At 32.4% G+C, this 14896-nt stretch overlaps 1 protein-coding gene across 3 annotated transcripts; it reads right to left on the bottom strand.

Moving 5' to 3' along the window:
- Positions 1 to 1717: 1717 nt before the first annotated feature.
- LOC101217886 (filament-like plant protein 4) lies at positions 1718 to 7801 on the bottom strand. Of its 3 annotated transcripts, none has more exons than XM_004136344.3 (6): positions 7449 to 7801; positions 6076 to 6177; positions 5647 to 5866; positions 3108 to 5532; positions 2824 to 2884; positions 1718 to 2533 (listed from the first exon to the last, which is right to left on the bottom strand). In XM_004136344.3, the coding sequence occupies exons 2-6, from the start codon at positions 6169 to 6171 to the stop codon at positions 2099 to 2101; spliced, it is 3237 nt and encodes a 1078-aa protein (XP_004136392.1). In that variant the 5' UTR covers positions 6172 to 6177; positions 7449 to 7801; the 3' UTR covers positions 1718 to 2098. The 3 variants fall into 3 exon arrangements, with proteins under 3 accessions (XP_004136392.1, XP_031737670.1, XP_031737669.1); XM_031881810.1 differs by lacking the exon at positions 7449 to 7801 and adding an exon at positions 7359 to 7404; XM_031881809.1 differs by lacking the exon at positions 7449 to 7801 and adding an exon at positions 6285 to 7335.
- Positions 7802 to 14896: the final 7095 nt, after the last annotated feature.

Raw genomic sequence — 14896 nt, 5'->3', positions numbered from 1 at the left:
TCTAATTATTAACTCTAAACGTGTTACTTACTGCAATTACCCTTTCAACAATTAAGCGTTAGTTAATTGAAAAAAATAATCTTTTAGCTAATCTCAAGTAAGAGATTCTACTATTAAATCTTGGAACGTAAATTTAAGAGCATGTATGTATTTACTAACTATGCATTGATAGTAGTTAAAATTCATAAGGAGATGTTATAAATGATGGCTGATGTTATGTAATGATTATGCATGTTCGATGGATTACCTTACTATCGACTATTATGATTGGTGTTTCATGTCTTGTTAATGATGATTGTTACAAGCTATTGGATTGTGGTGTCTGTTAGCTTTGGATCACCACTTTTATCAGCTCCACGATCGTGTGCGTTTGACAAGACCACCGGTCTATCATGTCATGTTTCATGTGTGGTTCGACAAGATCACTTCATAACCCGGTTTGTTGCATGCTTCTTCAAGATCACCAAATTGATGAGCGTTCCTACGAGATCACTAAATCATATGTGTTCCTTCGAGTTCACAAGATTTTATGGTACTAAAGGGAAGTTAACAGATCACCTAGTAGGACAATTAGTGGGTTCTTCACTAGGAATTTTTAAGCGTACCATTTTTCTATATTTAATTAAATTTTCAGACAAAGGTAAAGAGGAAAAGGCAAGTTGGTGAGCGACAAAAATGACCAATGACATGCCATATGAGAACCCAATTTTTGCTTCCACTTTTCGTTTCATGTTTTGAGTATTTTGACTTTGAAAATTTTATTTGAAACCTATTATTTTCTCTAAAATTAGTTAGGAGATGAACTAGGAGCATGTTTTTCACAGTATTTTACGTTTTATCAAACTATGATTTCAAAACAATTATTTTTACATTTTATTTAATAAAAGAAACCAAAGAAAAATAGTTGTTATTGTTCTTGTTCTAAAAATATAATTCTTGTAATGGGGAAAATATACACCATGGTAAATGAGGAGAGAAAACACACATGTTTTCCAAAACAAAAGGCAAAATGCTATTAAAACGAAGCTTTAACCTATTGGTCAGTAACAACATGCTCAAGTTGACATTTGAATGTGAAAAGAAGAGAAGTAGAACAAAAGAAAAATAGGTAATGATATGATTTTTAGTTTTCTTTTAACTGTTTTTAGATGAAATATTTATTTCTGCGTTTATGACCAAAACATAAATGTGAAAAATCAATTTTGTTTTATAAATCTTATAGACGAATTGAATAACATATATATATATATATATATGGGACCACGTTTTATAAAGTGGTTGAAACAAGTTATAATCTAGTTGGTGCATAAGTTGTTAAAAATGGAAAGGCAGTATGTTGGGGAAAAAAAGGGAAATTTATCTTATAATTGATCCAGTCACATTTCTACATTTCACCCAATCTCGACCAGGTTTATCATAAACTCCAACGCCTTCTAATTAATGCCAACGCAGTCGTTAATAATTATTGGATGCAAAATACCCAAACTGTATTATACAGTGTACTCTTTTTTGTACAGCAAACTTGAACTATGGACCAACAGTTTTAGCTGTCATTGATGATTTGGTTGAAGTAAGGACACCCATGTGCTTAAAGTACCCCACATGGAGCCCTACACTACATTTCAACTCATCAAAATACTCTGCCCTATACTCTTTTCATGTGCCTTTGCTTCTCCTTAAAACCCAATAAAACCACACCCACAATTGAATCCATAAGTTTTTGTTATAAAGAGTCCAGTCCAAATAGAATCAATGTTAAAAGTAGGAAGAAGATATTTGTAATACATGGGTGTTCCAGTTCAGAAAAAAATAACCACACTCAACGATCATGGAGGAGGAAGATAAAAATTTAACGGATGTGAATATAATGTACAGCATTAGGTACATACAGAAGCTAGAAGAGGCCTTTGATGAAAGCATCATTTTATGAGCTAACTTTTAACACATAGAGCTCCCAAAACTGACTTCCCATCTAAGATCTTAGATGTCTATGTTTGGTGGGGTTTTTTTTTTTTTTTTTTAATTTTTTAAATCTATTTATATTATTGAATGAAATATTTTAAACAGAATCATATTATCATGCAAGAGAGAAGCATGCCTAATGACTGTTGTTCTTTCCTTTCGAGGAGAAGAATCGACTAAATCCTCGAGTTTGTTTCTCTGGAGTTGGGGCCGAGGAGGAAGAAGAGGAGCTTGATTTTGTTGGCCTGTGTTTTGGATGTTTTGAATTGATGGGTGATCTCAAGAAGCTTCCTCCTTCACCGTCCGAAGCACTGCAAGGGGATTCTGCACCAACTATTTGTGTCATTGTAGAAGTGGCAGTATCCATTTCAGACCGATCAAGGTCGAGAAGATTGGTGCCACTTTTAGATGGTTCGTCTTCGATGAACTCCTCACCTCTATGACTTCTCTCACTGAATGGAGATCCGGAGAAATCTGGTTGGGGTCGCAGAGATTTCAATTGCTTGCTAAGAAGAAAAATTGTTTCTTGACATTCTGCCAACTTCTCTGCCGCAGCAGTCAACTCTATCTCCTAATATAACAAAAGGATTACCAAGTTCAATAAGAAAGTCCTAAAAATTATTTCATTACATCTTTAAATGAGACAAGCTACTCTTGAACGCCATTTGTAAATACAATAAAGGAAAACGGGAACACACCTAAATATTGCATTAGCTTTTCCATAAAAAACGATTTTTGTGAACAAGCTACTGCTTTTCTTCAAGCTCATTCGTTAATGAATATGTAATGATGGTGATTCTAAAGTGTTCCTAGGGGTCAAAGCAATTTATTTAAAAATAAAAAAAAAGCATTCAACTTTACCTGACTTTTCTGGGGATCGCCATCAATAGCTGAAGAACAAATAGCGCAGCAAACCTCATTCCTGCAATGCGATACAGAGGAGATGAAGAAAATTCAGACTTGGAGATAAACTAATAAAATGAAAACAGATGAGGATCCATATAATAAAATCAGGCATGACAGGGAGAATTGGATTGTGAAATTTAGGACAGTCATATCGATGCCCATCATCTAACGTTTTGCATAAACATACTATATAGGCGGTCTCATGATGTTTGTGCAACAGAGAAAAGTACAAGATTAACCTTTGTAGTTGCTCTTGCAGCTCCTGGCACTTGGACAAAGCTTCGTGATGATTCCTCTTCTCATCTTGAAGATCATTCTCCAAAGTTTCAGATTTAGCTCGCAAAAGATTTAGTTCAGTTTCCAAATCCTCTGCACGCGCTTCAAGGGACCTGTATGATTCTGCCATACATTTCAGCTGTGTTTCCGATAAGCTGTTCGACTTTTGAGCAAAAGCTAACTGTGATCTAGATTCGGCTAGCAGCTGCTCTGTTTCCTGCAGTTTCCGTTTTGCTGCCTCAAGATCCTCTGTACATCTTGCCAAGTCCTTTGACAGGTTCTCCTTCGCTAATTTTAGCTCTTCAATGTCTTCTGATGAGAATTTGGGTAATCTGGAATTTGATTCATAGCTAGAGACTAGATTTCCATCATAAGGAACTTCTAGATCAGAAGTTGGACTTGAAATATGGGAACAACCGTTTGTATATCTTTCATCTATTGAATCATTTTGGACAACCTTGTGTTCTGGTAAAGCAACCTTATCTATGCAATCAGGACTATTAGTATCTCCATCAGTATCCTTGCATCCAATGAAACTAAATCTGAGTTCACTGGCTTCAGATAAAACATGAGATAGAATAACAACGAAGTCCACCAAACTTGTGTTGGCATGCACAATTTTGTTAAAGGTGGATGAGAATTCCTCAACTTTTTGACCCAGTCCATGCCCATCTGGAGATATTGTATCATGAACTCTGGAAGCTTCTTTCCCAAGGAACAGCACAAATTCATGAATTTGAGAGATGGCAGCTTCCAGCTCTTGGCTCATAGGCTGATTGTGTGCAACAGGCTGGGAGAAAGCAATTTCTCTTTCTACTCCTAACCCAGCATCATCAGGATTGGCTTGCCTATCACATGTGGTATCAGGACTTTGCACTTCAGAAACACAACTCACACAATTGATTGTGGGTTGCTGAAGTGCATCATGAGCATCTTGCACAATGCATTTTATGTCCTCCAAAATTTTTCCAGTATCCGCATCCTTTGAAATAGACTCAAAAATCATAGATATTCTTGATCGGAGTTTCAACAGAGGCAGTCCATTGGAATCAGCACACTCTGTTGACAAATCAACACTAGAAGATACAACCTCTGTAGATGGACTTGAATCCAGATGCTGTTCAGACTGGATACCATTGGACTCCTGGTGCACAACAACTTCAGAGTCCTTATTGTTTGTACTATTCGAAGCAAGGATGGCTTCATTTGAGTCATTTGATTGGCATGCCAATTTTTCCATTTCCAGAAAGTCATCCATGAGTCCCAAGTGACTTCCACTTTCAGTTTTACTTAATTTCTCATTTTTCTTCTCCCTAAAATGGGAAATGTCAGAGGTTGCCGCTATGGATAGAGTATCTGCACAACTCTGGCCATCCTCATTTCCATCTTCAGACATAGAGGTCAAGCTGGGAGGATGGCTTGTGTTTTGGCATGAAAAGCCATCAGCAGTATACTGAACAACAGACTTGGGGGAGCTTCTTTGGTGATTTCCATTTTGGAGTTGAGCCTCTAAATTTTGAAGTTTAGTAGCTGTCTTGGCACACATACTCCTGGAAGTCTGCAGTTCACTATTACGCTTTGCCAAAGCCTCTTTAAGCATCTTCGTTTCCTCCTCCATGGCTAACATTCGTTCTGTGAGGAAATCATTTTCCTTTTGGAATTTCAGTGCATTATCAAGAGAAAAGTCAGGCACAGATAACATATGTGGAGTTGGAGGCCTACTAGGTGACTTCCTTACTCGAGTATCGCCATATTCCCTGCCTAAACTTTCAACCTCCAGCTTCATTTGAGCAAGTGCAGCAGGACCAGGCAATTTCTTCCGCACAAGACCACGTAATCTTTGGCATTCTGCTTCCAGTTTTGTTATTTTCTTAACACCTTCCATGTGCTGCTTGTTGGCTGCTTCAGCAGACCTCATACTCATATTTTTTTCTTCATTACGTATTTCTAGCTCCTTGGAAACTATATGTAATTCATATTTAAGTGAATTTATTTCTCTTTCACACGATTCAATGTTGCCCTTTAGCAACTCAATCTCAGCCTCAGCCTGTGACTTTTCTTCGCTTATTTTAATCAGCATGTTGGAACGTTCTTGTAATGACCTTGACAGTGCAGCACTTTCAGCAGCAGACCTAAGAAGCTCTTGGTCTAAGTCTGCCATTTTCGATTCCAACTCATGTTTAACTTTGTCCCACTGCTTAGTTTTGGTGAAAATAACGTCTTGCAATTTATGTTCATGTTCTTCTTTCAAATTTCTTATCTGTCTCATGCATTCCTTCAGAGCACCATCCAAATGTGATGCCCGATCTTCAGCAGTGAGCTTGGACAGTGTCACAGTCTCTAAGTGATTTTTTAATGCCAGAGCTTCTGCTTCAGCTTTCTCCCAACCTGTGAAGATAATGGTTTGTAACGAAACGTACAGAATAGGCAGAAAATTCAATCAACCTAAGTTTACAATAAAAGTTCTCTCTCTCAAGATATCAGCTAATGACATATAAATACCTGAGACAGCTTCTTCAGCAACTTTAGCATGCTGTTTCACTAGGTTGTCCTTAGTAGTCATCTCCGACTGTGCAGCTGACAGTTTCTCATTCAAATCTTTAATCTCACCCTCCAGTGTCTGGATTTGTTCGTCGCGTGTTTTTACTTGATCCTCCAAACCAGTAAGATGTGAATACGTCTCAACAGAGATTTGAACATAACTTGGTTTCTTATAACCATCCTGTACGAAGAAAGAAGGAAACATGTTAAGAAAACTGGTTAAAGTTTATACAAAATAAAATACTACTACAAATTCAAATGTCGCCTCAATTATCTAAAATTACTGTAGGGAAGAAACAGAACTATTGTAAGAACAGTACTCTACTGAACAACTCAAGTGAACAGTAAGGATTTAATAGATGGGGAGGGAGGGTTAGTTTTGCTAATTACCTGATCACCCTGAGTTCCAGCCGACTCCGATGCATTGGCCTTCTCTGCTGCCTTCTCAGATGATTTCTTCTTCCAGGGCCAACCTCGTCGGTCCATTCCAGGCTGCAGAAATTCCAGTAGCATATGGTAAATTGACGAGGTATAGAAGGGAAAAAATAGACTACACTGAAGCTCTAAACCAAGATTCCGTCAAAATTAGAGACCCAAACTTGTAATGGCATCTTCACTTGGAAGAAGCTGCCAGAGGAATGACTTGGTTCTTATTATTCTGAAGTGGTAGTTAATACTTCTATGACACATCGTATCGATCGCGTATGAGACGTGAAAGAAAATAATAAGAAAAAGAAAAGCTCACAGTTTCCAGAAAATAGAAAGCCCCAATCAACAAGGTAATATAAGGGTAGTGGGCACATATTAAGGGAAGTAACTGTGCAACTTTTTGCAGGAATGGAGTGATGATAGTATAAGGTTCCAAAAATGGAAATTCATTTCTTTAAGCTCACATTTTTAGCAACAAAACAGACCACACCCAAACGCCATGTAAATGCTATTTATGAGACACAAACAACACCACGAAAAAAAAGTAGCTACACAGATACACCAGAACGGGAAGAAATTTAAAGTATGGCATGGCAGTTAGAAACTCTACCACTCATCTTAAACCATAATTTTAGAGAAGAAATTTAGCGGAATGATTCAGAAACTAGGTGAATGACTAAAAATGATGCAGATAGGCATGCATGTTAAGGATGTCTTCAGTATCCATTTAGTACAGGAATCGTCGAGATCTAAGCAGAGAACAAATGCTAGACGAAGATCATCAACTCCAGAGGACGATTTACGTCTCTTGGAGATAATGTACAATTCTTTTATTGAAAATCGAAAAGATAAAAGTGTAGACATAATTAAAAAAACACAAGAAATGGTCAATTATGTTGTCAGGCAAAGCAAGATCCAAACTAATTAGAAAATCGTCGAAACTAGTTGAAGAGTAACAGCAGTGATTTAGAATAAAGGCGGCGAAAAAATGCACTAATAGCACACCACAAAAAAGACGGTTATCCAAATTCCAAGATGAAATTAAAATCGTTCCACACTTGGAAAGCCAAATTGAATTTGAAGAAACAGTGGAAGCAATTAGCAAGAGAACAGAAGAAGATATTGCCATGGAAGAAAAGAAAAATAAAGAATGAACATGAAATTAAGGAGAGAAAGGAGAAAAAGAAAAAGAAAAACATCGCGATTGCGAGAAGAAAACAATTTCATAATGGAAGAGACAGTACCGACGTCCTTTTAGAATTGGAAACGGGCAATAGACTCAAACAAAAGGTAGAGAAGAAAAGAAAAGGGTAAAGAAGTGGAAACAGACTTACAAATAGAAATGCAGCTTGGAGGAAGAAGTAAGAGATGGATAAAAAAGAAAAAGAAGGAAAGGAAACAGTGAGTTTAGAGAGAAGGAATAGTGAGAAAGCGTGAAAGTAAAGAAAGCGAAGGAGTTGAAATTCCGGCAATGAAGATCCAAAGCGAGGGAATCGTTGATCGGAAAGAGGGGGAGGGAAGGGGAAAGTGACGGTGGAGAGGGTGATAGCGACAGGAAGGGCGACGGCGGTAGTGGAGCAGGAGCGGGAGGGTGGGTGAGAGAGAGAGAGAGAGAGAGAGAGGTGAAAAAATGAAAATATTCGGACTCGGTGTGTCCACTAAAAAAAGCCAGGACGTTGGAAAAGCTCCAAAACCATCTCCTTTTTAAATTTTTTTCCTAAACTTATTTGAAATTAAAATGTCCTTTTTATATCAATTTGATTTTCTGGACAATTTACAATTAGAAAAAAGGAAAAAAGGAAAAGAGAGATATAGTTGGACAGATTTGACCATAGGTTAAAAGAAAAAATGACGGATAAGTCCTTCCAAGTCCCCGCGCCTGGTTTGGTGAAGGATTGAAGAACCTAACCTTACACAATAACACCTTAGCTGTATCCGATAGTTTAGAAAGTTCGATTTGTTAGTATTTACATTACGGTGCCACTATGGTCTATGGACCACCGTCACTCCTTCCCCAATCCCCCTACAGGCTACAGCTCATCTCTTTGTTATTTTCCCCCTCTTTCGGCTACATTCCCCTACCCCCGTCTTTACTCTACACCCCCACCATCACACCATCACACCATCACACCCTCTCACTCTCTCTCTCTCTCTACCTCCACCTATTATGTTTCTAATCCCAATATTAACAACCCCCTTCCTCCTTTTTTTTCTTTTTTCTTTTCTCATTCTTCTAATCATTAATTAAGCATCTTCATTTATATAAACTAACTCATTTCCCCCTCTTTTATTATTTTACATTTTCTCTATTTTCATCATTCCTTTCTCTTTCTCTTTCTTTTTCTTTTTCTTTTTCTTTTTCTTTTTCTTTTTCTTTTTCTTTTTTTAATTTCCCTTTCCCTAATTGCATTTCAATATATATGAACGAATATTCATTTTTCACCACCGCCTGCTCAATTTTCCAAATATTTTCATCTACAATTTTGTCCTTTTATATATTATTTTTTCTTTTTCTTTTTCTAATTCTTCTCTGTTTTACTATTATTGTCGGCTGGTTTTTCCTTCTTTATTTTCTCATTCTTATTTGATTTCTTCTTCTCTTTTTTATTCAATTTTGTTTCTGCTACTTTATTTCCTTTTACCATCAATTTTGTTTCTTATAAAAAGAAAATGCTGATTTATTTATTTATCTTTACTTTTCTAGCAATTTTCCACTTAGTTTTTTAATATCTTAATTTAATTATTTATAACAATTTTCTTTATTATGGTTGAAATTTAATTAAAGAAAAGATGGATGTCAGATGTGACGTTAAACTATAATCAATCTGTTTTAATTTTTTCTACACCATTAAAGCTTCCTCTCACGCTTTACTTGATTTTATCCTCTCTCTCTCTCTTTTTCACAGTTCACTTTTTGTAAGATTTTGATTTGTAATAATACTATCGTGAATTGGTCATTTTATTTTATTTTATTTTTGTAGGATTTGAAACAGAAATATAAGCAAGAAATGAATTAGAAGTGATAAGAAAAGAGATTATAATTGGGAAGAAAGTTCACGTGTTGGGTGATTTGATTTGATTGTGGTGATTGTCATTTTTGTTTAAACATGGAGGGAAGTTTTAATAGGTTGGCAGAAAAATAATTTAAGTTGATTTGTGAAAATTGTTAGAACATGTGTGTGTTTGGAAAATGGAGGAGGAGTGGAATGCAAATTTTGAAAAAGGTATATACATTTTTTTAAAAATAATAACAATAATAATAAACAAAAAAAAAGTAAGTAATATGAGATTATTTTATAAGAAAAATGAAAAAAGGGGAAATGATAAAAAGGAAAGAAATAAAAAGCAAGTGGATTAATAAACTTCTGACAAACGCAATTGAATGTTTTGAAATAAACTTCTTTCCCACTCCAGCCTATCAACCACATGCCTTCTTCTCCTCCTCTTTTTCTTCCACAATTAACTCTTCCCTTTTTTCTAATATCATTCAATATATGCAAATTTATTAAAATTACATCTAATACTTAAATAAAAGCTAAAACCTATATCTAATGATGGAGAAGATTTTTTTTTTTTAAATAACACACGGGTTTGCAAAACTCACATCTAATAGTTACTAACAAACTATATCTTAGCTTTGGTGAATTTAGTTGAATAATATTTTGTAAGAAGGTCCAATATATAGACAATAGGCAATGTCACACATGAGAACATTTGAAGCAAGGAATCCATTCCTAAAGTTATTTTATTTTATTTAAAATAATAAATAACAACAACAATAATAATATTTTAGTTTCCTTTTCTTCTATAAACAGTTGGTAGCATGTAGTTTTTTCTTTCTTTTGCTTCTCTATATCTCCCTATTTTTAACCAATGCTTCTCTTACAAGTTATGCAACTTCAATTTTTCCTCCCCCTTTTTAAGGTTGCCTATAAAGTTGCCAAATAATTATTCTATGAAATTTTGAACTACATTTACATCTACCATATAAAAGTTAAATTGCAACCCATTTCAATGAAGATTCCTACGCCTGCATAATTATTAAACTTAGAAATCATTAATAATATTTGAAATTATAACAATATCAAACTATTAATTGTGGAAGTTACATGTAATTCAAACCTATATCAAACGGTTTGAGATAGATACCCTATTCAATAAATAAATAAATGTGTGTAGGGTGAGGAAAAAATACATAAAATTGGCATCTGTCATTGAAATTAATGAGAAAAAGAAAGTGGGGAGACTTTTCTTTTTCTTTTTTTCTTTTTCTCTTGAACTATAAAATTTAATGATAAGCAAAATGGTGACATAATGCTTTTGTGTATGGTGGCTATTTCAATTTGGTTTGCTCCAACTCTAAGATTTGCAATGTGAATTAGGCATGAGGACCACTGACCTAGTTGAACATAAATAAATAAAAATGTGTGTATATGGTCAGCCAATTAAATTAGTTTACTTTTTAAAGGGGTGGTTGAATAAACACACTAATCAGCCAATTTTGCCAAACAAGTACATTAGGGAAACAGATTATTAATAATTGAATGAGTTTATAGACATTAAGAAAGAGAGTGAATGAGAAAAGAAATGAAATGAAATAATGAATGGGAAAGGACAAAAGGGGGAATAGTTTAGGTTTGTGACATTCATTTCATAAATAAATTTACAGAGAGAAAAGACAGTAAAACTTTGGATTGTTTTGAAAATAGAGACACAATTTTTGGAGAACAGAATCCATAAGGGTATCCAAGAAGAGAAAAACCACTGTCCTTTTCTACTATAAGTAATAATAATAATAATCAAAACCCTAATTTAATTTCATGCTGCAGAAATCAGATTTTTGTTTCTTTTTTACTTATTTTGCTCAAACATTGGGTTTATTTTGAGGGTGAAATCAGTATATATAAAAAAATAAAATAAAAGAGTTGCTTGGAAAAACAAAAACGGCGGCGTTTTGGTGTAAATGTAATGGAAGGAAATAGGAATAAAGTCAAAACCTGCATGGCACTGTACGGCAACAGAGTGAGGATTTAAAGGCCTCGACACTCGAGACATCATCTGCTCCATTTGGACGATTTCACTATTCCTTTCTTACCCACTCATTTCTAAAATCCTACCATTTTAATTTTCAACTAATTATTTCTTTAAAACAAAATAGATATTAAGGATTTGATTTTTTGTTAATGGTATGTTTTATATATAATAGAGATATTTATGTTTTAAATTATTGGTTTAGTTCTGTTATTGAAAAGAAAGGGAAAAAATATATATAGATTTTGTCAACAGTGTTGAAATTATTGTTCAACTGAAATTTTCAATTATAAACATTCCTTATCAGTTCGTCTATTCAACAAATAATTGTTTCCTAAATTATTATTATTATCACTTTTAAATATACTTCTCTTGGAGTTTTTTTTTTTTTTTTTTTTTTTTTAATTTTCTATTGGGTTATATATGTATGTGTGTGTGGGAGTCGTAGGGGTGTATTTGGTTGAAAAGGCTAGGGCTAAGATGTCATTCATATCAGCTACAGAACCCAATATTAAAGTGCTAACTATCTATGATATTACTTTGACTCTTTTAAAATTGATATTCTAATTTTCTCTTTTACTTTCTTTTTTATTTTCTTTTTTAAATTAAGGTCCTCCTGTATATTTTATATTTCATTTTCAACATTTTTAGTTTATATAAATTGAATTATTGATTTTTAATTATTTATTAAATCTTAAATTTAGTTCTTAGGGTTCATTTTTCTAAAATCGATTAAATAATAATGAAAATTTTAAACTATAGTATGGAAATATATTTTCAAAATCTATAAAATAAATATTATAGATAACTAAAAGGTTTTTAAGAGTGAGTAATAAATTAGCATCAGGCGCTAAATTTAAAATTCATTGAATGTAATTAGTCCATACAAAAATTCTTTTATTGTCTTTATAAAAGCACATTTCAAATTATTATGAGTGTTATTTTCAAATATAACAATTATTTTTATTTTTAAATAAGAAAACTGATTTATTGGCTTTTTTAATTTTGCTTGATAATCATAAGCGAATAAGCTAAAATAACATGAAAAAGTTTATCAAACAATTGGTTATTAAGCAATTAGGTATAAATAATGTTTTCAAATCTCCTCCCTTTTAAAATATCTATAGATTAAAAAAAGTGGACTATTTCAATTTTCATCATTGACACTATAGATGATAGTAATGATATGTATTGTATAAGCATATAATATTGATATACAAGAGATAAATAGTACTTTTGTGGTAGACTTTTATCTCAATCTAGTTAAGATAGATCTATCTTTATGCACAAAGTTTAGTCATGTCATTGTTCCAATATGAGTTACTAAATGCCCCTTACGACTTATGGTAGCTAGTACGACATCTAAGATGTGACTTCTATATTGTCAACATTACAAAGTTAGGTACATTATATTCATGATAAATCGTATTAAAACAAAAGTGATATTTACCTTGTTAGAGCTCAGCAAACTTGCAAGTCTTGTGGTAGATATATAATTCAAATCCACTTATGTGACTTTTATCTGTAGAACTTTAGAAATTAAGAAAGTCAACAAGAAAATAACCTACATAACTTTGGTTTTAGAGGAAAAAATACATTATAATTTTAAGTCTTAGTGTTGATCTTGTTAATGTTGTTTTGATTGGCTTTAAAAATTTTATTTATTGGTTTGTTGTTATTTCTCGTTTTGACATGTTGGTAATTATTGGCATCTTTTCTTTCTTGGATGACGCCTTTCTTGTTATTTTTGTTGTTGTAGAGACCTAGTTATTTTATGGTTGTATGTGCAATATTTGAGTTGAAAAAACTTTTTATTTGTTGAATTCGTTCTTGTGAGAAAGCAATTTCTTGAAAAGGAGTATTTGGTTTAAAGGGTGCCTAGACCATCAAAATTAGAAAATTGGAAGCATTCTGTTCAAGGGAGCTTAAACACAGAGTATTTTGAACCAAACAATCTTAAATTTAAGGAGAGTTTAAGTCATTTTGTTTGGTAATCAACGGATATGTCATTCAAATTGTTTCATATGGTAAACATTTTGACACTAGTGAAACTCCTTTTTCCTCTTTGACAAATCAACACCCAACCACAGGCAAAGTTAAATCGAATTGAACCGACAATTCTTGTGTGCTCTTTCTCTCTCTACTTCTACTTTTTGTGTTTGTTGGAATGTCTTGAATTCGTCATGTGGCGGTAAGAACAATCCAATACAAGGGTCTCGTTGTATTATATTATGAAAACATTTTCCCTATTAGTATTTGTTCTCCCTTTGTCGTCAACACACTTTTAGTGTCATGTATATTTATGTGTCAATCTTGAAATGCCTTGAGTTCAGCATGTAGTGTGGTACAAACTATCCAGTATAAGGGTCTCGTCATATTATATTCTAAAAATATTCTTTCTAACAATATTTGTTCTTCCTATGCTCATAGACATAGTTAACACACTATTAGTGTCACATTTATTTTGAAATGTCATCATAATTTTATGAACGAAATTACGTTTGAATTTATTTTATGAAATTATACATAAAAGTCTTATATAAATTTAATAGTTAAATTAATTAAAAAATATATAGATAAAAATTAATTGATTTGAAATCAATAATAATTTTAACTATAAATATTTGAAAATTAAGCAATTGATTATTAATATTTTAAAAGAATTGATAATTAAATTTAATCCATTATTATAATTGATGACCATAATATTAACTATAATCAAACACTTAATCATGTTTATAATTAATTTATCGTTAGTAATTTCAATTTTAATTAAATAATATAAGAAAATATATTTTAATACAAAATAGTATATAAAAGATGAAAAAAAAATGAGATAGGAATATGATATATTAATAAAGAATACAAAAACATATTTTATAAATATTATATGTTTTAATTAATGAAGTAATACGAATTAAAGGGTTATTTTTAAAAAATACAACAAATCTAAAATATTTATGTGGTTTAGAACAATTTTGAAAATAGAAAAAGCTCACACACCCACCCTAGACCTAGTCAATATGTTATTAATCGACCACATGCACGTGAGTAATCTTCGATTTTGTAGAGAATTGTGTACTACAGTCTAAACAAATTATCTACGATCATTTAGATCATGATACTCGATCATGTACTTCTTTTTCAACAATAGAAAAAATACTTCAATTTTAAACGATTGGTTAACCATGACAAACGATCGTGTTGATTATGGTAAGCGATCGTGTAGTTATATGTAAATGATCATTAAAAACTTTAAATTTAACGATCGTATTGATCATGGTAGATGATCGTGTTAACTATGACAAACATTATTATTATTATTAAAAAAAATAACATAATAAATTATTATTGTTGAAATATGAATTCTTGTCCTAACTAAATTTAATTAATCTTATTTTACTAATTAAATATATTTAATATATTGTTAGCTAATTAATTAATTATTTGAGAAATAATTGTAGAAATTTAATAAATGTCTATTATAAAATAAGTTAGGTAAATATTTTAATAGATTGAAATATATATTTTATAATAGTTTTTAAAATTAGTATTAATTAATTAACTATATTTAAAATGAAATTATATATACAAAAAAAAAGATAGAGAAGGGAAAAGAGAAGAACCACTATTTTGTAAAGGAATAAATAACCAACCATTATCTCTCCCAAATAAGAATGCTTATGAATAAGTTATTTCCAAGCAAATGTTGGAAGATTGTGAAACAAAAATGAGTTTTGAATGGTTTGTA

The sequence above is a fragment of the Cucumis sativus genome, chromosome 3 (assembly GCF_000004075.3).
Source record: "Cucumis sativus cultivar 9930 chromosome 3, Cucumber_9930_V3, whole genome shotgun sequence".
NCBI classification, from domain to species: Eukaryota; Viridiplantae; Streptophyta; class Magnoliopsida; order Cucurbitales; family Cucurbitaceae; genus Cucumis; species Cucumis sativus.
The sequence above is the reverse complement of the archived record's forward strand: the minus strand, read 5'-3'. Positions and strand labels throughout refer to the sequence as shown.